Here is a 20,548-nt window from a genome sequence, read left to right on the forward strand (position 1 = left end):
GGAGTAGTGGAGATCGTGCCCCATGATGACGAAAATAAATGATTACTTTGGGGAAAGGCGCGGGTTTTTGGGAAGAGCAAACGACGCATTAAATGGGAAGCTACAACGGTTGATTGACTTAAATCTAGAGGGACTGACTTTATCATGATTTGAGGGGACGTTTCGAGAGCAGCGGTTGAGATTCTGAAAATTCGCTGACCTTCGCAATTCAATCAGCACATCACGCGCGACACGTGCCAGGCCACCAAACTAACAGGCGCTCGCTAAAGCTACAAGGCGAGCGGACTTGTCTTTGTCGCCACAAGTGCAGTTGTGGACTTGTGGACTTGTAGGAAACTTGCAAAGAGAAAATTTGTATTCACCTCATGCCATGTTGGCGACCTACTATATTTCTCAGTAGTCTTAACTTAGGCTAGCTTCTACTAATGTTTGTACCTTTATTCATAAAGACACACTTAGATCTCATGCTTCGAGTCGGTGTCTTGTGGACTTGTGGATTGGGTGAGCTCCCTAGAGGGCCTCGCCCAGGGCTGCCTGCCTCGAGGCGGTCACACAGGCGCAGAGTTGGGCCTCCCCCGCGAGGCCTAACTGGCCCAATAGGGGTGGCTTAACTCGCAAGGTCCAGCCTCTAGCCTATAAATAGGGAGCGATTACCACATATACGTGACTCTTGGCTCAATTGATCAATAACAAACTATAAATTCAGTTATTTTCTCTCTCTAAGCGGTTACACTCTCTCTAGGCAGTTACACATTTCCCTCTCTAGATTCTCTCTCTTGTGCAATCCCTTCACTCTAGGTATTATACCCTATCTTTATGTTCTTGGTAGGAACAAAGTCTATAAATTAACATTGAATAATATTATACAATAAAAAATATTTAAAAACTTATGTGGTCAATAAAACTACTAATGAAAGAAAATAACTACATAAATTCGATAGTATTATTCAAACTATATTTTGATGACATGAAAAGAACATGGGTTCTAACATAATTTAACAAAGCAGTTCAAGATGTTATTTGGAAACTTTATTTATGTCTTGAAAATTCCTAATTTATTAACCAAACATGATATGGAATGTCAATGCAAGATCATGATTGATAAAACCACAATATCCAAACAACAAACCATATTTCAATAAATCACGAAGAAGAAGTTTCCTTGCTCCAATACATTACCAGCGCACGTATTTCCGTGCCCACACATGCTTGCCATTTATGGTGAATCCAAGTCGACCAAATGGAGTAAGGAAGTTGTCAATTACTTCCTTTGTCTCATCAAGAATCACAAGGCGAGCAAATGATGGTTGTGTCGGCGGCACCACATCTTCCATTAAAACTGACTCTACCACTTCTCCATATTTTCTGTTGGGTATACGTAATAACATGTAAGTTATATAATCGACAAAGAATGAAGTGCACAAATTAAAAGAGGAAAAAAATAGATAGAAGTTGTGGCCATCAATACAACTTTATGAAAAGAAAATAGAAACTCTACTAGACTTAGAAGGAAATTTAGATAATTATATAAATTTTATCATACATATTAGATACAAGCAATATTAACTATAAAGATAGTAGCATAACTATTAAGATTAAAAATGTAAAATTATAGAATTTTGCAAATAGTAATGTAACCATTAAACAATGTTTACTTATAATCATCTATACATAATAAATGGAATAATACATAACTAATCCTGATCTCATTTCCTAAATAAATATATTACATTCACTTAATATATATATATATATATGTATGTGTACACATATATAACTTATAATCATCTATACATAATAAGTGGAATAATACATAACTAATCCTGATCTCATTCCTAAATAAATATATTACATTCACCTAATATATATATGTGTGTGTGTGCATATATATACATCGTGCATGCGCACACCAACGCCATCGAAATACACAACTACAGTTGTGGGTATTCATTTTGACGAAATTATCACTATTGTAGCATGCAAATACTTCAGAGTTATTTCCTCCACATGTTTCATCACAAAAATTATATATCACATTACATTAAATAAAATGGGTCAGTATTATTATTACCGCTTACTAAGGCTGACTTTAGCATATCTTTCAAGCATCACATTTTGAAAATATCAAAGGTAGACGATAATGGTTGTAGAAATTGTTTTAATTTGTTTGTTAAGGATAACACTAATTGAGGTTTGCATCGCACCAAAGTATGAAAATTCCTTTTTTCATAAGGTTTCACATGATGGAAAGATTGAGGCAAAGACATTTGAATTACCATACAAATGTCTTTCCACTTGCAAAGTCAACGACACTCTGCCACAGGACCAAGCACAACACTTGGATAAAGAACATGATGAGCTACTCAAATATCGGCTTTTTACAAAGAGGCAACAATCATCTCCAATATCGACTTCCGATTAATCCTGCACTAGTTTTTTGAGTCTTTGTAACCATTAAATTATGCAATATATCCAGCTAAGTCAACATCTGAAACAATCATAATACTCTTACTTCTTACAGTCAAATATGACAAACTGAAAGATGACATATTAGCATTCCGATCGTTGGTAACCCACAAAAATAGAAAGTGTGTCTTAAAATAGAGGAGTGATATAGGACAAAGATAAGAACATGAAAGAAAGACCCTCGTGGAAGGTATACTAATTATGTCCCTACGAAAGCTTCATTGTCTCATATATACTGTGAAGTGATTAATACGAAACTTCGAGACGTTGATAAATCCCTCTCCCTGAGACCAAGTTCATAAGTATATATAAGAATAAACTGAGTTCCATGTGGGACATGACTATACCTTTGTTGAATCTATACCCCTCATTGACACAGTGGAAGACCTCATTCTGGATGGAAGATTACAATAATATGTTCGGAAAATGGTTAACTTAAATAACAATAAACGAGGTCGATATGTTTGAAGATCGCCCACTCTTAATAAGAGGATAATCAGATGAACCAAATCCCTAACTAACTAGTGGCCATGACGGGCAAGCATGACCTAAAAGAGATCGCCCAAAGGGTCTCAAAACTAGAGAAACCAATAGTTGGTGATGAACAAAGAATAACACAAAGTTGGTTGTCTATCCCATTAGAGGAAGATTTGAAGGAGGCATTCTAGTAAATTCTTAAAGAAGCTTCTCTAGCTCATTTTGTACGCCTCCCTAGACCATGGAGGAGTTCCATCATAGGATATCGATCATATTCATCTCTGGCCAATATTTTTTTTAGAAAGCAAAATGATAAATATGTTGATAACTGTACAATCTTAAAAAATATTGTAAAGAATAAAGCCCAACCAGTCGCAATCTACAGTGCAAAAAACCTAACCACAAAAGATAAAAAAGCCTAAGGAATCGAAAAGCCCCGAAAAAACCCATGCAACACCAAACAAGACCCCAACCGAAAGACCTACCACTACATGCTTCCAGCTAAACAACAAACAACACCTAAATTAAAAACCAAAGACGATCAACCACCAACTAAAGCAGCTCGACCAAGAAAAACAGGTAGCAAATAGGAGAGGACACCCTATGAAAATGAGAGCCAATACATGCTCAACCAAACAAAAACTCTTCAGTCGCAATTCGAGACCAGGAGTAACACAGGCTCAACAAAATGGGAACACCTCAGCCGCAACTAATAAGACGAGAAGTAACACGACCAATATTAAGGAGATATCAACCAAGATACCAAATTAGCATCGAGGCTACCATAGAAAATGAGGAATTTAAAGAGTTTTTGTGACCAGAGCTGCTTTACCAACAATTACCCAACTTTTGATGTCACAAGTTAGCAATAGATCCAAAGCACATTACGATTGCGGAGAAAAAGAGATGTACGAGCATGAAGAAGCAGAAAGTTATCAAGCGAGAAACTTTCGAATTCCTCCAGGCCAAAGTTATCCGAGAAATTGGATATACAACATGGTTATTAAATGTCGTCATGGTAAAAAAATGAAGTTGAAAATGGGAAACATCTGTCCACTATAGCAACTTGAACAATGGGTTTCCCCAAAGATCTATTTTACTTATACGTCCAAGAGTTCTCGAAGAGGGTTATATAAATAATATGATATAAATTAGAAGAGTTTGTATTGAAGCACTTCATGGTATGGTAATAGCTCTGCTAGAGAGATAACTTCACTTATATTTTATGGATTGTTTCATTTTTAGTGCATGGTTCTAGTGTTTATTTTGTAAGTAATTTTTTTTGTTGATTTAAACTTGGATAAGATTATATTAAAAGGTTATATGTTGAACTAAAAATGTATTTAAGGCAAACATGTATAAATTAGAAAAAAAAATATTATTAAAGAGTGAGGAAGATAATGGAAGAACCTTGTAAAGTGTTGTCGCAATTCAGCCTCAGAAATTGGGTATCCTTTGCAGAATGTCATAAAGATTGTCCTTTCTTCTTTAGTCACCTTCTTTCCCTTTCCTTTATCATTCTCAATAGTAATTGTAGTAGCTTCATCAACAACCTGTGTAAACACCGGCTTTGCCAAAGTTATGATGTCTTCATTAAAATTTAGTTTTTCTGAAGCATCATATGTTTCAACTTGACTTTCATTATGATTAGATTCATAATTTCCTAATTGATTCCATTGTGGAACTGTTGCCGCAATTTGTTGGGGAACAAATGCAACCTCAGAAGCAGAAGTATCATGCACTTCCTACAGTGAAGGAACAAGAAACAATGAGTGAAGGGTAGATAATATAACATATTATGCAAAAATAACCATGTTTAACTAAAAGAAGCAATAGAAAATTTTAAGTAGGAAAATTTCAACTATCGAATATTATTCTATTAAAAAAATCCTTTCATCGGGGCTACTACGCCATTTCATGTACAATTGTGTTTGTCCTCGACTACCTGTTGCATGTAATAAGGATTATACGGCAATTCCTCATAATAGTTTGTTGCAGAATAGTTTTGTAACTTTATAGCGTTCACATATTGCACTTCATGCACTATGTCAGTGAAAGCGCTTATACACACATCATTGAGTATCTTGGTCACTGCACTGATGATTTCCATCCGATTATAATGGAAGTACTGGAGAGTGAATGTGGCACCCATGATGCTTTGGATCAGAGGCAATGAGTGTTCATGGTTAGCAAAAGAAGGAATATCAGCGCCCTCAATGCAATTCAACACCACAATGACCTCATCTGTGAGGTTGCTAAGATGAGTGTAGTGCCAATTGAGCAAAGTTTCCACAATTTTGAGATTCTTGATCTTATTTTCAACCCACAAAATGAAGGCCATAACATGAGTGGATTGGCTAGTTTCACGACCAAGTTCTACCACCAAGCGTGAGAAGAGTTGGCGGTCGATGTTATGAAAACTGATGAACTCATCTTGTGTCATAGGCACAACGACTCTAGGGTCTGACTCTGTAAAAAAGAAATTCATTTTTTTGATGATACAATGCAGATGAAGATGCCTAGCTACTTCTTATAAGGCTTTGGTATATATTAAAATGTTAACAATAAAAAAATATTTTTGGGGAGAAATACTGATGAATGAATATTATTGTATTAATGGGAAACATTTTTCCATGTATGAACCAATTAAAGTTCATAAACTTTTTCTATTTGTTATAATCAGTAAAGGAAAGCCTATTATCAGAGCATTTACTTTTCATTTTATAATATATTATCAATTTCAATTATAATTTAAGTTATTAATATTTTTGGGAGAGAGATGAATGAATATTATTGTCTTTTCCTAAATGAACCAATTAAAGTTCATATATTTTTTCTATTTGTTAAAATCACTAAGGGAAAGTCTATTATTAGAGTTTCTTTTTTTCATTTAATAATATATTATTAATTTCTTTGGAAATTCATGAGGCAATCAATTTCTTTTACTACATTTCTCTTACGCAATATTTTATGTAATTTCTTCATTTAGATAACAACCTTGCAAAGATATAATGTTAAAATTTAATAGAATAATAAAAATAAAAATAAAAACTTTCTCTCTTACTTAAATAAATACATTATCTATATATATCTATCTATCTACTTATCTACCTATATCCATATCCATATCCATATCCATATCTATATCCATGTCCATGTCCATATCCATATCCATATCCATATCCATATATATATATATATATATATATATATATATATAATAAAAGAGAAGTTTTTGTAGCTTTGAGGGTAAGACAGTAATTTAATAAATTAATGCACATGAGTGAATATTCTATCATGGGCCTATATGTAAATTTGTGAAGAATTAATTTTGAAATCAATGTTGACTGTTGAGCACTTCTAATCCAAATCGTGCATCATTTTTTTACTAAACTCTTTGTGTGTCATTGTTTTTCTTGCACAATTTTATGATGTTCCTTTCCTTTCTTTGACAGTTTAATCTTCAGTCAATGTGAGTCTTTTTTTTTTCATTTTCAATATTTTATTATCAATTAATCGACCAAATTATAGTCCTTTCTTCTACTCCGATACAATTTTTCCTTTGTTCTGCTTTCAAATTTCATTATTTTCGTTTCAATTTTCTTCCTTTAGTGTTCATTCGTAATATGCATGTTATTATGCTGATTCAATCGGTGAAAGTTACCTATTTTATTTTACTTTTGTCATTGATGCTTGTTTTGTTCTTCGTTACGGATTTTCAACATTATTATGATCTTTTTGTAAATTCTATTCCATTTTAAACATACATTTTCTACACTTCAATTCTAACTTTGAACGGTTGAAGTCATCTCCTTTATCATTTCACTAAATGTGCTTTGATGATCATAGTTTAGTGGTGTTTTTAGGGTCATTTTGTAGTAAGTTTTGAGTCTTTTCCTTTTGTCTCATGTAGTGTTTCATACATTCTCATGCATTTTTACCTTTACGTGAGTTTTAGTTTGGCTTTGGTAATTTTGTAGTTTGTAGGGACCTTTCATGCATTTTTAGTTAGTTTAGGACTTGCTTGTGCTTTTTGCTTAAAGTGTAAGGACTTGTGTGTTTTTAATCACTTGATCTTCTAGATGTTTCCTCCTTAGCTTGGGCATCAAGTGTGCAGCTGAAATTGATGAAGAGGTAGGGTCAAAAGGCATAAAAGATTGATGGAAGCATTGAAAGGGGGGTTACAAGAAGCTGAAAATATTTTCAGATCGAGAAATTGGCGCTCAAGCGCCCATGGCTGGCGCCCAAGCGCCAGCCTTCCAGTAGCTGTTTTGTTGTTTCTGCCATGGGGGCGCTTGAGCGCCCTAGGGCAGCGCTTGAGCGCCCCTGTTCGCCCAAATTGTCTATAAATAAGGCTTTTGACCATTTTGTTGAGGACTTCTGATTTTATCTTAGAATTTTACCAAATATTGAAGCTTAGGAAGTGCTTTTGGGGCTTGGGGAAAGCTTCCACTTTGTATTTTCCAGGTTTTCTTTATATTTACTTGTATGGATCTACTAGCCATGAGTGGCTAGTCTCCTTTTTAATTTGGGTTTAAGAGATTCTATGAAACTCTAGTCTTAATTCCTATCTCTATGTCTTTGTTCTAGATTCTACTCTGAATTTCAATTCCATTTGCATGCTTAGCTTGAATGTACAACTTGCTATAGACCATACTATAATCATATTGGAAGATTGTTGTAGTTTGGGGACATGAGTTGAAATTGACCCTTATATGCTTGCTACTAGGAATAGAGGAAGGGTTGAGTTTTGTTAGCCTGAACATAAAGAACTTAGAGCCTCAAATGCATGATTAGGTACACAAGGAATTGGGCCTAACTTTCAGTTTGGGGGAATTGCTTGTATGAGGCATCAACAAGTAGTTAACTAGGCTAGAACAACAAGGAACGAATCTAGGTCTCAATTGCATAGGATAGGTTGGCTAGAGTGGATTAGATGATCTATAACCCAAGGCACTTTTATCAATTGATTCTCTCAACTCTTTAACAATTACTTTCTTGACAATCTGTCACAACATCCAAATCAAACAATTGAATCTTTAATTGCTTTTGCAACCATAAACTTTGTGCTTAAACTCAACGCTCTCACAATCCCTGTGGATTCAATATTAAAACCCGGAGGTATCTGTACACTTGCAGATTGAACCAACATGCTTCATTATTTTTCTTGCACAATTTTTATGATGTTGCTTCCCGTTCTTTGGCAGTTTAATCGTTAGTCAATGTAAGTTTCTTATTTTATTTTTTTCATTTTCATTGTTTTATTATCAACTAAATCGACCAAATGATTGTTTTTCTTCTAATCTAGTACAATGATGGAGATGATCCTCTGGCGGTTGAGGGTCATTGTCAATATAGTTGACTATGACGATAGTTGAATTAACCATCATGATGAGAGTGGTGGTGGGAATTTATATGAATGGTTTTCCTTAATCTGACTTGATCTGTGATCTGCTTGTGGGTTAGATAAAGAACGATGATGTTTCTTGTTCAAATGTGAGAGGACCTTGAAGCTCCAACGCATTGGATTGAGGGGGGCACCTTCAAAAGGGGCTCAATTACGCTCAAGTTAGCATAAGATTAAGCAGAGAGTTGGTTCATAAATAAAAATGTTACCATAATTATATGGGAGACCCTTTATTCATAGCTGGTAGTGACCATATAGTTGTATGTGATAGAACTGTGCTTGTTATAGATATCATTAGGGAAATCTTCTTAAGGACGCCCTCAAACTACGTTTTTTTTGTTGGAAATCGTCCTTGCCGTCGATGAAACTCCGGCCGCCGTGCTTAGGTGTCACTTTGGAGCTGACGTGTAATTTGTTATAAATAAAATAAAAAATAACATAATTAACTTTTAACTAACCACCCAAATATTTCCTAATTTAATTTCTAAACCCTAAAACTAAAACTAACACTAACCTAACTTCTACACCTAATAAAATCAAATCAAAACCCCCATTTCATCTCTTTTTATATTCATATTTCAATTCCTGAAAAAAAATACCCAGTAAGTATCTTCTTCTTCATCTTCTTTCACACTTCCCTCCCTTTCCCCTTTCCCCCAAAACCCAACACCCAACACCCAAAACCACTCAGAAAGAGATGAAAGGCTGCGGCGCTATGAAGGTATCTCTGGCGAGACTGGCGACGGCGATACAAAGGTCTGAATTCAACCTCATCACCATCCTGAGCAAGATCGAGGCTACAGCACGGTGGATCTAGGGCCCAAATCGTGACAAGACCCAGAACCTTCAAGCCCGTCGATTTGCTCCAAATATGTGCTTTATCCATATTATCATTTGTGCTCCATATCTTGTGGTGTTTGTGGAGGCCGGCTAGGTCATCAGCTTGCATGGACATTTGTCATTTGTCATTTGTTGTTCTATTTAAGCTAAAGCTTTTAATTAACTATATCACGTCAAAAATAAAATTTGTGGGTTTGTTCAATTTTTGGGTTTATTCATGAAGATGATCAAGGAATTAGGGATGAAGGAGAAGAAGGTGATGATGATGAATGAAGGTGATGAAGGTAATGGAAGAAGATTGGAGATGGAAGATGATGAGAGATGATGAAACTCATGAAAGTTAATTTTTTTTCAAATTTGAATTAATAAATTCAGATTTTTTTTTGAATTGAAATATGAATATCAAAAGAGATGAAATGAGGATTTTGATCTGATTTTATTAGAAGTAGAAGTTAGGTTAGTGTTAGTTTTAGTTCTAGGGTTTAGATATTAAATTAGGAAAGATTTGGGGTTTAATTAAAAATTAATTATTTTATTTTTTATTTTATTAAAAAAATATACGTCAGCTCCAAAAGTGACACCTGAGCACGGCGGCCAAAGTTTCATCGACGGAAATTGCGGTTTCCAACAAAAAAATAGTTTGAGGGCGTTTCTAGGAAGATTTTCCAGCGAGGGACGAAAATCAGATCTCACTCAAAGTTCAGGGACGGTTTTCACGTTTATCCCTATTTTATTATCTTAAGACCAAAATATAAGGCGGTAAGATGTTGAGTGAGCTAGGATTTGAACCATCCCTTATCTCGTAGAGGCTTCAACATATGAATCAAGTAATATGAGCCCTCTTAAACATATTATTGTGAATCAAATTATTAAGTTCCCTCTTAAACATATTCTCATAAAAATTCTACTATCAAGTGTCAATTAATTTCTCATCCTTTCAAGCCCCACACATATACAATATAATGTTGGATATATCTGCTCAGTATATAAATTTACAACAATCATCTTCACCGTTTTTCTGATCATTCGATGATTTATCATATATATCGATAAAATAAAGGACGTGAACTTAACTTTCACCATATCTCATTTTGATGATATGGAGTATGGACAAGTTAAAACGAGAAGTTTATCATGTCCAAGCTCAAGCTTTCCATCATCTCATTCTCTATAAACCCACACTTGTTTGGAACCTTCTTAAAGCTCTGGCCTCGAGCCTTGAAAGAGCAGGAAGAAACAGGAACTATTGGGATATTTTCACAGTTGCAGAGCTCTATCATGTACCCATCTGGATCGTGGAAGAACACCTGGTCCACCTTTATTCCTCCATCCTCTACCACAGCTGTAACATACCTCATCCCCATGTCTTCAAGTCTACTCTTCACAAGTCCAACATCTGTACACTGCTCAAAAACCACATTGCAAAGATGGAAGACCTCTAGTAAGTACATGTCTTCAATGTGTTAGGATGAGCCCTCTCTCTATTTGTTGTCTCCCCAATTAAATTATGTCATGTAGCATGAGTATAACAATTATAACCAAAATGAGCGATCTTTAAACGACATGATACAATTTAATTGGCGGAACAGAGAATGAGTCACCAAGAGAATTTATGTCCCAATGGGTTATCACTTAAATTAGTAGCTACAACTAGAATACAAAATTAATTACTTGGAATGAAATATGGTTGTCCTTGGGATTAATTGGTCGTGATTCATTCATAGGGGTATCAAATTCGTCAATGTCTGGATTCTCGAGCAAGTGTATGCCAATACCATAACTGTACAACCTAAACAAAAGAATATTGACATATTATTGCATAAGAATTAGGAAAATAATTTATAGACTGCAGACGTCCACAAACACTCAAAATGAGAAAGAAAAAAATCTGAGACATGTGTAATAAATGCGATATATATGATAAAAGAGAGAATAGAGAGAAAAATGTGGTGTTTGATGTGTCTCTGCACTATTTGTATGTGAGAGTATGCTATTGTAAGAATTAGTATAGTAGTGCAATATATGAGCAAAGCAGGATGCTAACCATGCTCCATTGAATTTGAAGGAAGAAGGGCGTTTGATGAGAACGAAGCCCAAGACTTCCTCATAAAACCTCACAGATTCCCACACTGATCTGCACAAAATAGACACATGATTCAGGGACAGAAGGGGAAGTGCTTCACAGTTGCCAACTTCCTCAATCTCCATGCTCCAATCTCCTTTGTTGAGAAACTTATTACTCTGCCTCTGCCAAGCTTTTATGTTTCAATTTTGCAGTGAATCTCACTGCCTAAGCTGGTTCCAATATATAAAGCAAGAGTTTCGCAATGTGCATGCCATATTTTTCTTGTCTTCTTGCGAGTAGGAGATTTCCAGGAAGGTTCTTTTAAATTTTCATTGAAGGATGTTCAAAATACCATGTATGTGATGACTGATGAAGAAACTGCCAAGGTTGGCACCTGATAATAGTACCTTGCAGAAAGTACAGGGTTAAGAATATTGAGAAATTTCTATGATGTTTCTCGGCACAAATTGTGACATTGTGTCATTCCTAGACATTGTCGGTGCTCAAAGTTTTTTTTTTATAGCCAAACGTTAGTGGTTAGTTGTTAGTAAGTTAGAAAATCTCTTCAAATTTTCCTTCCAGGATTCGAACCCTAGACCTTCCCCTCTCTAACCCTTGTCTGTTACACCCACTACCTTACTTGGTCTTTTACCATTTATAAGTTTGTTTGGAAAAGTAAGTTAATTAAGTGTTTATGGTAATAACCACAAAATGGCTTTTTCATTACATAATTTTAAAAAAATATTAAATTAAGCCAAAAATAGGTTACCGGTAAGTATAAGAGCATCTTCAATGCTAGTTCTTAGTTCTTAGCAATATTCATGTGAGCTTGTACTGTTGCATGTGCTTAAGCAACTCTTTGCAGATTTTGCTCCAACCATGAGTTCCTAGTTCTTAGTTTTTAGTTCTTAGCACTATTCATCCAGTCCCACAATACCATTATATTAATATTTTTTATTTTCATATAATTTTGATTTAAATTTAAATGCTAGTTCAATACTTAAATTAAATGAATGAGAGAGAAAAAATTAATTTTTTTTGCTACGAACTCAAAAAGTAAAACTTCTTATATAAGAACATAGTTCTTATTTTTAAGAACTAAGAACTCCACGTCATCCTCTCTAGTGGTTAAGAACTCAGTTCTTAGTTCTTAACTCAAAAATAAGAACTAAGAACCTTGCATTAGAGATGCTCTAAGTTCTTATTCATAAGCTAATTTGAACAACTTATGAAAATGAGCTCAAAATAACTTATAGGTATGTATGTCATAAACTATTTAGATTAGCTCTCTAAAACACTTACAAAAATGTTTATGCTATAAAATAAAATCAAATAAGTTATTGCTTAAAAAAAGATCAAATAAGTTATTTCCAACAAAGGTGATACATTTTTAGGCCACGATTGATGGATCCAAGCGACACATGCAATTTGTGGTTTGTTACCATTATAAGTTGTTAATCCAGAGTCTATTCCAACCTGAGCTCGTCCTCAAGATCCTTCAAACTCCAATCAGTAGAATACAACATGATGATATTTTGTTATGGCCGCACACCCCTAAAGGGAGCTATTCAATAAGCTCAGGCTTCAAAATTGCAAGGGAGAATGCCCCAAGAATTTTACCTCATACCTCCAGCTCCCACAGTATCCCAAAAGAACTCTGGAAAACCATTTCGGGTGCCCATGTCCCCCAAAAAATCAAAAAAATTATTTGGAGAGTTTGCCATTATTCATTAGCAGTCAAATATAATTTATGGAGAAAACACATCTCACCTTCAGGGCTTTGGTGCAATTTGGTTTGGATCGTCTCTCCAATGGGCTATTTCACCTGGGGGCCTCTCTTCCTTTGACAATTGGCTTTTGCAGAAAATTGGAATTCTCCAATCGACCTCCTTGGATTTTGATAGAGATTTTGGTGTCCTTGCATGCACCCTTTGGTCAAATTGGAAGGGCATGAACAACTTCATCTTCAAGCAGATTTGCACAGATCCTCAAGCTACTCTTCACCAAATCTCCACTGTCCTTGCTACTATGGAGCTGGCCAAACCTATAATTGAAAATAGAGTTAATGAAAATCCTATTCGAAGAGCTCCTAGATATGTGGAATGGATTCCCCCTTCTGGTAATACCCTCAAGATTAATGTGGATGCGAGTTGGGTTCTTCACCTTCCTCAAGGGGTTGTAGGAGTGGTGATCAGGGATTCTTTCTCCACCTTGACGGCTGGTACTCAAACAAAGATCTTCTCTTCCTCTGCTGTGACTTCAGAAGCTCATGCTATTAGGGAAGGACTCATTCTGGCTCATAATCTTGGGTGCCCAGATATAGTGCTGGAATCAGACAATAAGGTGTTAATTGAAGCATGCAGATCAGAGATCTTAATAGGTGAGGCTAGTGCAATCCTTCAGGACATCCTTCACCTGAAGAGACAATTCCATAGTTGTGAGTTTGTTTGGGCGAATAGGGAAAGGAACAGAGTTGCTCACCTTGTGGCTAAACTGTGCCTACAAGACCGGTTGCTTGCTGACTGGTTGTTTGACCCCCCTCAAGAGTTGCGATCAGCTCTTGTGGAAGATGCTATGTCTGCAGCTAAGAGGAATGGCTTCCCAAGACCTTATCACTGATGATGGAGCTTAAACAACTTGTTGCTTGACTGAGGCAGAAGCTTTGGTTTGGAGACTTGGAGGTGGGTAGACACCATTATTGTTGGACACTGTGTTTCAAGTCAGAACTTATTCCAAAGTGTGGGAAAGCGGTTGAAGATTACTTGTTCCCGAGCTGGTCATGTGACTCTCTTTTGTTTGTTGTGACTTGGGACCACTAGCTTCAAAGGGAACATGCGTATTGCTCTTGCATCAGCCCCATGTCTCTGCTTTTCAGTTTTTTTTTTTGGACAAAGATAGATGGTTTCATTCATAAAGGGCCAGGCCCAGGATAAACAAAACAAGGGCAGAAGCCCAAAGCAATCAGCTAAAACTGCATAGCCTAAGCAATAAACAATAAAACCAACGGCTAGCTTAGCTGTTAAAACTAAGTACAAGACCTAAAAACAAGACTGGTCAACGTACTTTCCTAGAAAAGAAGATCTGAAGGAGAAACAAACCAGGAAGAGAGAAACAGAATAACTCAAGCTAGGGGAAGAAAGGAAATCCGTGAAGCGACCCTAAACACCAAGAGCTAGGCCCGATCCTGCTCCAAGCGCTGAAGTAAGGCGGGGGGAGGGTTCCACAGCCACAGCGGGGGGAGAGATCCGGAGCCAGCAAGATAAGCCAGTGTATGAGCGGTTGCATTGCCCTCTCTTGGCGTCCAAACAAAAGTCCAATCAGGGAAATCTTTTTTCCATGAGGTGATATCATGAATTATATTTGCAATTTGGCCTAATTTTCTCTCTTTTCTGCATGCTTCGATTAGCAGTAAATTATCTGACTCAAAAATCACATTTTTCATTTCCATGTTCCGGGCAACGAGAACTGCTTCTCTCAGAATAAGCGCTTCTGCTACCACAGGGGAATTAGCCTGTAATTTCTTTGCCGAGCCACAGATGACAGAGCCTAGTTCATCCCTGAAGATGAAACCTCCTGAAGCCTTGCGGTTATGATGAGAGAAAGCTGCATCAGAATTTGCCTTAACAAAGGAATGTGGAGATTTTGTCCAGCGGCGGATCTCTCTATTGTAGAGGTTCTGTCTTTGAGGCCGAGAAGACTGATGTAGATTTGCATAAACTTCAGCATGGAGGTTGGCAGCAAGAAGAAGGCAGGTAACTGGGATGGGTTTTTGGCCCTCAAAAGTAAATTCGTTTCTTGATTTCCATATCTCCCAAAGAAGCACACAGATATAAGACATAGCTTTATCTGCTTCCTGGTGAAATGATTTCAGGGTCTTGAAAATATTCTCAAGCCAGGTAGCAAAGGGGATAAGATTGGCACCAGTAGTTGATAGAGAGAGGGGGCAGCCATACCAAACAGGCCTAGTCCAGTCACACAGGAGTAAAGCATGGTTGGCATCTTCAGAGGCTTGACCACAGATGGGGCAAAGGTCATCTCTTTCCATGTTTCTTCTTTTAAGATTTCTTTTAACTGGCAATGCATTGTTACATGCTTTCCAAAGGAAGGATTTAATTTTTTGTGGGATTTTTGTCCCCCAGATTGTGCGCCACAGGAGGTTGCTGGGATGATTAGAGCTCATAGCTGTTGAAAGACTTGCATCAGCAGCCTCCTTAATTGTTCTATAGCCAGATTTCACAGTATATTCTCCTGAAGGGACATGAGGCCAGTAAATCGAATCCTTAGCTTCCGAATAACTGAAAAGGGTTTGGAGGACCTTAACCACATCAGTAGAGGGAAGCACTTGCAATATTGTATTAACCTTCCATTTCATAGCATCTAAATCAAGTAGGCCACTTACTTTCATATGAGGAGGTCCATCATGAAGCCTTTCCCCAGAGGCAAGCCACCTGTGAGATAAGATATCAATCTGGGTTCCATCTCCAATATTCCATCTTCCGTGTTCAAGAAGGAGGTCTCTCCCATAAAGAAGGCTAGACCAAAACCAGGATGATTTTCTCCTTTTCTTTGCAGTCAGCAAATCCACATTGGGAAAGTACAAGCCTTTTAAGACTTTAACCCATAAAGCCTCAGGAGAATGAATGGCTCTCCATGCTTGTTTAGCAAGTAATGCTTGGTTCATAAGCTCTAGATCTTTGAAGCCCATTCCACCCTTATCCTTACTGTGAGTAAGAAAATCCCAACTCTTCCAGTGTATGCCTTTCTCTTTTTTTCCTCTCCACCAAAATTGAGCCACCTTCGAGCAAATCTGTTTACATAAGGTTTTGGGGAAACGGAGAATAGCCATGGCATAAGTAGGAATGGCTTGCAAGACGGCCTTAATTAAAATCTCCTTACCAGCCTGGTTTAATAGCACTCCCCTCCAGCCCTGAATTTTACTCAGAACTCTGTCTTTTATCCACTGGAGAGAGTGAGATTTGGATCGACCCCATTCAGCTGGCATTCCCAAATAAAGGCCAGGGTTGGACCAAACTTGGACCCCCAAAATGTTAGCTAGGGCGTCTTTCCTGTCAGAAGCCAAAGATCTGCCACCCATGAGACCTGATTTGAGTAAGTTCACTCTTTGACCAGAGGCTTTAGAGAAAATATTCAGAATACGTTTGAGCTCATACAACTCTTGATTCTCAGCCTTGGCAAAGAGGATGGCATTATCCGCAAAGAGGAGATGTGTTAGAGCAGGGGTAGAGGGGGACAACCGGAAGCCTTGGAGCTTGCCCTCATTAAAGCTGGTCTGAATAAGGAGAGAGAGAACCTCCATGGTAAAGAGAAAAAGGTAAGGGGGGGGTCCCCTTGCCTCAATCCTCTTTGCGGGAGAAGCTTAGACCCTACTACTCCATTGATCTTGTATTTATAAGAGACTCCGGAGACTAAGAGCATGACCATTTTAACCCATTTGATACTGAAACCGAAAGCTAACAGAGATTTCTCTAGGAATTCCCATTCAACCCGATCATAAGCTTTATTCATATCAAGTTTTATGATTGTGTGATCTCTTCCTAAGGTACCCCGTCTCTTAATAGCATGGAAAGCTTCTTGGACAATCAATAAGTTATCTTGGATCTGTCTCCCTTGAATGAATCCACTTTGCATAGGAGAAATGAGATCAGACATGGCTTCTTTTAATCTAGCAACAAAAAATTTTGAGATAACTTTATAGAGAAAAGTGCAGCAGCTTATGGGTCTAAACTGATTGATGGACTCTGGATTCGGTATTTTTGGAATGAGAGTGACCAGAGTCTCATTAATTTCGCTTGGAATTTCAGCCTTCTCAAAGAAGGCAAGCACCGCCTCAGTTACGCTATCCTTAACCACCTCCCAATTTTTCTGATAGAAAAGACCATTCATTCCATCAATACCGGGGGCTTTGAGATCTCCAAGGGAAAATACAGCATCCTTAATTTCTTCAGGAGTGACTTGTAAGTCCAGTTTTTGATTCAGGTCTAGAGAGACTAAATTAGGCACGACGTCCAGGCACTCTTGCATATATTGGGAGGGTGTGGAGGTATACTGATCTTGGAAGAAATCAAAGGTTGCCTTGTTGATACCATGTTTCCCCTCCACCCAGGTAGCTGACATATCTTTTATCTTTGAAATTCTGTTAAAATCTCTTCTTTGAATGGTGGAAGCATGAAAGAATCTTGTGTTGTTATCTCCCCATTTCAACCACTTGACTCTAGAACGCTGATTCCAATAAATTTCTTCTTGTTTCCACAGAGATTTAATGTCCTTTTGGATTTGTTGAAATTCTTTCCAATTTTCCTCATCTAACTGGTCATTCTGCAGGTCTAAAGCTCTTTTCTTAAGAAATTCAATTTCACGATCAGCTCTCTTGAACTTTCCTTGGCTCTAGGAAGTTAAAGAGAGTTTACAATTCTTTGTTCTGTCTAGAAGACCCCTCCAACCCGAGGGATTATTATGAGAATCTGCCCCTGAGAGCCACCCTTGATTGACAATGGTTGTGCATTCCACATCTTCTTGCCACTTAGCCTCAAACTTGAACAGCTTAGAAACCTTGAAAGGAGGATTAAGCTTTAAAAGAATAGGTGAATGGTCAGAACTGACCATGGGTAGAGCTGTACCTGAGGAATTAGGATAAAGAGATCTCCAATTTACTAGAATTCTGTCCAATTTCTCTTTTGTAATATTACCCTGTCTTGGGTTACTACACCAAGTGTACTTACAACCTTTTAAATCCAAATCCATAAGCTCAGTAGTGTCCAAGACATTTTTAAATAAATCAATTTGAGTTGGTGGATGGTCCCTAAGGCCTTGTTTTTCATGTTGGGCCAATATTTCATTGAAATCTCCGAGGCAACACCAAGGGGTCCCATCATCTCTATGAAGATCCATAAGAGTTGGCCAAAAAAGTCTCCTTTGACTGAAAATAGGTGGAGCATAAACAAAGGAGCAATTCCAAGTCAAATTAGCATATTTCTCAACAATAGTGGTATGAATGAGATTAATGGCAGATTTTTTGATCGTGACCTCCAAGGAATCTTTCCAATACAAGCAAAGTCCCCCAGCAGTTCCAATAGATTCTACACAAAACATGTGATGAAAATTCAAAGTGGTTTTAAGGCGAGAAGCTCTATCTAAATGGGCTCTGGTTTCCATTAAGAAGAGCAAAGACGGCTGGAACTTTCGGCATAAGTCCTTGAGTTCCCTAATTGTCGCGGGCGCCGCCATCCCCCGACAATTCCAGCTTAATAGACTCATTTAGCTGTTGGGGGCATGGGTAGGCCTGCCTCCTCAGCCGTGTCTAAAATCAGTCTAGGAAGATCCATAAGGATAGGGTTGCAAACTCTTAACTTCATTCTACCTTGCCCTGGCTTTTGATTGGTGGTAAAATCCAGAGGTCTCTTGTTGCTTTTGAGAGATAAGGAAGAAGAGATATCAGCCACCAGATTGGCCTCAACCGTGGGCTCAAAGCAAGGAGGGATTGGGTATCTTTATCATCTTCTGGTAAGTCTACAAAGTATTGGTTATTAACCAGTTCCCTCTTTTTGCAGGTTTGAGTACCTTGTGATTCCGGTGCAACTTCAATCAAGGGAGGTGCTGTTGAAAAGTCCTCAGAAAAACCCATGGGTGAGGGGGAACCCGTAGCCTGACTTGTGAGCTTTTTTACCCTGATTTTATCTGTTTTTGTGCCCTTACTATACTCTCTCCCTTGATTGATTCTGACTTCTTGGTTTTTGTGCCCTTACTATACTCTCTCCCTTGATTGATTTTGACCTTATAGTTATTACGCCTATTAATACCTTATTTGACCGTAGCTCGTATTTTAGCTATAGAAGTTATACGAGGTTTAGAATGACACGCTAAGCCTAGAAAGTAGTCTTCTACCGATGCGTTTAAAAGGAAGCTAGAAGCTGAAGAATGAATCTCGTAGAGATTTCTTATGGATAGTATACGTATGATGCCAAGGGTGTGTAGTTCCGTAGCGGAATCGTTGAGGATGTGATGTCAGGATATTTGTGACTATTGGATGATAGGAACTCATTGACTGTTCCAGTAGGTTTTTCTAGATTTCCACCTTCGATGTATTAGGCCTGATCAACTTAATATTGAGGGGGTGATATTCGGAATCACAACTGGCGATGGACTTTGATAGAAGGATGTGTAAGATGAATTTGAACTGGATCGAAGATTGGTCGAGTTTGGAAGTAAAAGTTCGCGTTAAGTATTAGTTTTCTTGCGAAGGAGTTATAGTTTTAAGAAATGGATATTCATTTAAGAAGTATTGAAGAATTAAAGGATATTAGAGGTCCAAACTTAGTGAGGGCTTAGATTTTAGATCAATCGATTTGATCACGAACGCGTGAGACATGGAGTCTTGTCAAGTTTTGATCGAAAGACTAAGTATTGGAATGATTTGGAGGATGATCAAATTACAGAAAGGGAAGTGTTCGTATCAAGATGAATACTTGAGGTATAGTTATGATTGGATCTTTTAGAGAATAAACCTCGATTTATGCGAAGTGTTAGGAATTACAGTAAGCCTAAATTGGTTTGAGTGAGGAAGGTTTTGAGGACGAAGACGACAATAATGGATTGTTGGATATTAAGAGGATGATTAGCTTATGAGTGGTTGATGAATTTATGATTAAGGGGAATGAGTCTTGTCATGCACGAGGTATTAAGACTCATGTCGAGTCTTAATTTGAATGGTGATTAAGTAGAAGATTGATTTCATGGTGCGAATGAGGATGGTTGCGAGGTTGGAAGTGACGTTAATGGACTAGTAGATTCCAAGGCAATAGTTTGATTAGGAGTTATCAAGCGACCGAGTTGAGTTTGGATCATGAGTGAACATCACGAGGACAAGTTGAGCATTCACTCCGGAACATAGAGAAGTACCGGGCTTCTAATCAGTATTTTGGACGAACAAAAGCAAAGGAGCAAGTGGTTAAGGTTGTGCGATTGCACGAATGCCAACAAATATTATTTCCAACGGAGACCCAACGCAAGTGGTCAAACCGGACAACAGAGAGTTAGAAGACGATATGTCTTCTGAGACGCCGTCGGTCAGCATTGGGACTAGAAGAGTGAAACAATCGAAGGGAAAGCAGAGTGCTTTAGTGCAAGTTATTTGGAACAAAGACACGGACGGTGCTATATGGGAGTTAGAGGAAAAGATCATGGAACAATATCCAGAACTTTTACTGACCCTAAGTTTCGAGGACGAAACTTTCTTTTTGGAGGGTAGTAATGTAAGGCCCAAGTTTTTAAGCTTA

At 37.5% G+C, this 20,548-nt stretch overlaps 2 protein-coding genes across 9 annotated transcripts; both read right to left on the reverse strand.

Annotated features, from left to right (window-relative positions):
• Positions 1-1,175: 1,175 nt before the first annotated feature.
• Positions 1,176-6,124, reverse strand: LOC130712406 (uncharacterized). Its single transcript, XM_057562240.1, has 4 exons — positions 6,055-6,124; positions 4,889-5,412; positions 4,354-4,688; positions 1,176-1,365 (listed from the first exon to the last, which is right to left on the reverse strand). Exons 1-4 carry the CDS (start codon positions 6,122-6,124, stop codon positions 1,176-1,178), a joined length of 1,119 nt encoding a protein of 372 aa, XP_057418223.1.
• A 3,981-nt stretch (positions 6,125-10,105) lies between these two features.
• On the reverse strand, positions 10,106-14,016 carry LOC130711486 (glyoxylase I 4-like). 8 transcript variants are annotated; one of them, XM_057561133.1, is made up of 6 exons: positions 13,737-14,016; positions 13,419-13,580; positions 12,732-13,299; positions 11,235-11,324; positions 10,862-10,979; positions 10,106-10,593 (listed from the first exon to the last, which is right to left on the reverse strand). In XM_057561133.1, exons 3-6 carry the CDS (start codon positions 12,779-12,781, stop codon positions 10,306-10,308), a joined length of 546 nt encoding a protein of 181 aa, XP_057417116.1. In that variant the 5' UTR covers positions 12,782-13,299; positions 13,419-13,580; positions 13,737-14,016; the 3' UTR covers positions 10,106-10,305. The 8 variants fall into 8 exon arrangements, with proteins under 8 accessions (XP_057417116.1, XP_057417115.1, XP_057417114.1 ...); XM_057561132.1 differs by having other exon boundaries at positions 11,235-11,662; positions 13,026-13,299; positions 13,737-14,014; XM_057561131.1 differs by having other exon boundaries at positions 11,235-11,649; positions 13,737-14,014.
• Positions 14,017-20,548: the final 6,532 nt, after the last annotated feature.

This window comes from Lotus japonicus, chromosome 4 (assembly GCF_012489685.1).
Source record: "Lotus japonicus ecotype B-129 chromosome 4, LjGifu_v1.2".
Lineage (NCBI taxonomy): Eukaryota > Viridiplantae > Streptophyta > Magnoliopsida > Fabales > Fabaceae > Lotus > Lotus japonicus.

Excerpts from the sequence above, each read along its gene's own strand:
- LOC130712406 (XM_057562240.1), bottom strand. The coding sequence starts at position 6,124 with ATGGATATGGATATGGATATGGACATGGACATGGATATAGATATGGAT. Across the intron at positions 5,413-6,054 it reads GGATATGGATATGGATATAG|AGTCAGACCCTAGAGTCGTT; the intron begins GTAGATAAGTAG and ends TCTTTTTTACAG. Across the intron at positions 1,366-4,353 it reads TTGCGACAACACTTTACAAG|AAAATATGGAGAAGTGGTAG; the intron begins GTTCTTCCATTA and ends TATACCCAACAG.
- LOC130711486 (XM_057561132.1), bottom strand. The coding sequence starts at position 11,398 with ATGGAGATTGAGGAAGTTGGCAACTGTGAAGCACTTCCCCTTCTGTCC. Across the intron at positions 10,980-11,234 it reads TTCAAATTCAATGGAGCATG|GTTGTACAGTTATGGTATTG; the intron begins GTTAGCATCCTG and ends TCTTTTGTTTAG. Across the intron at positions 10,594-10,861 it reads ACAACCATATTTCATTCCAA|TGTACAGATGTTGGACTTGT; the intron begins GTAATTAATTTT and ends GTTTTTGAGCAG.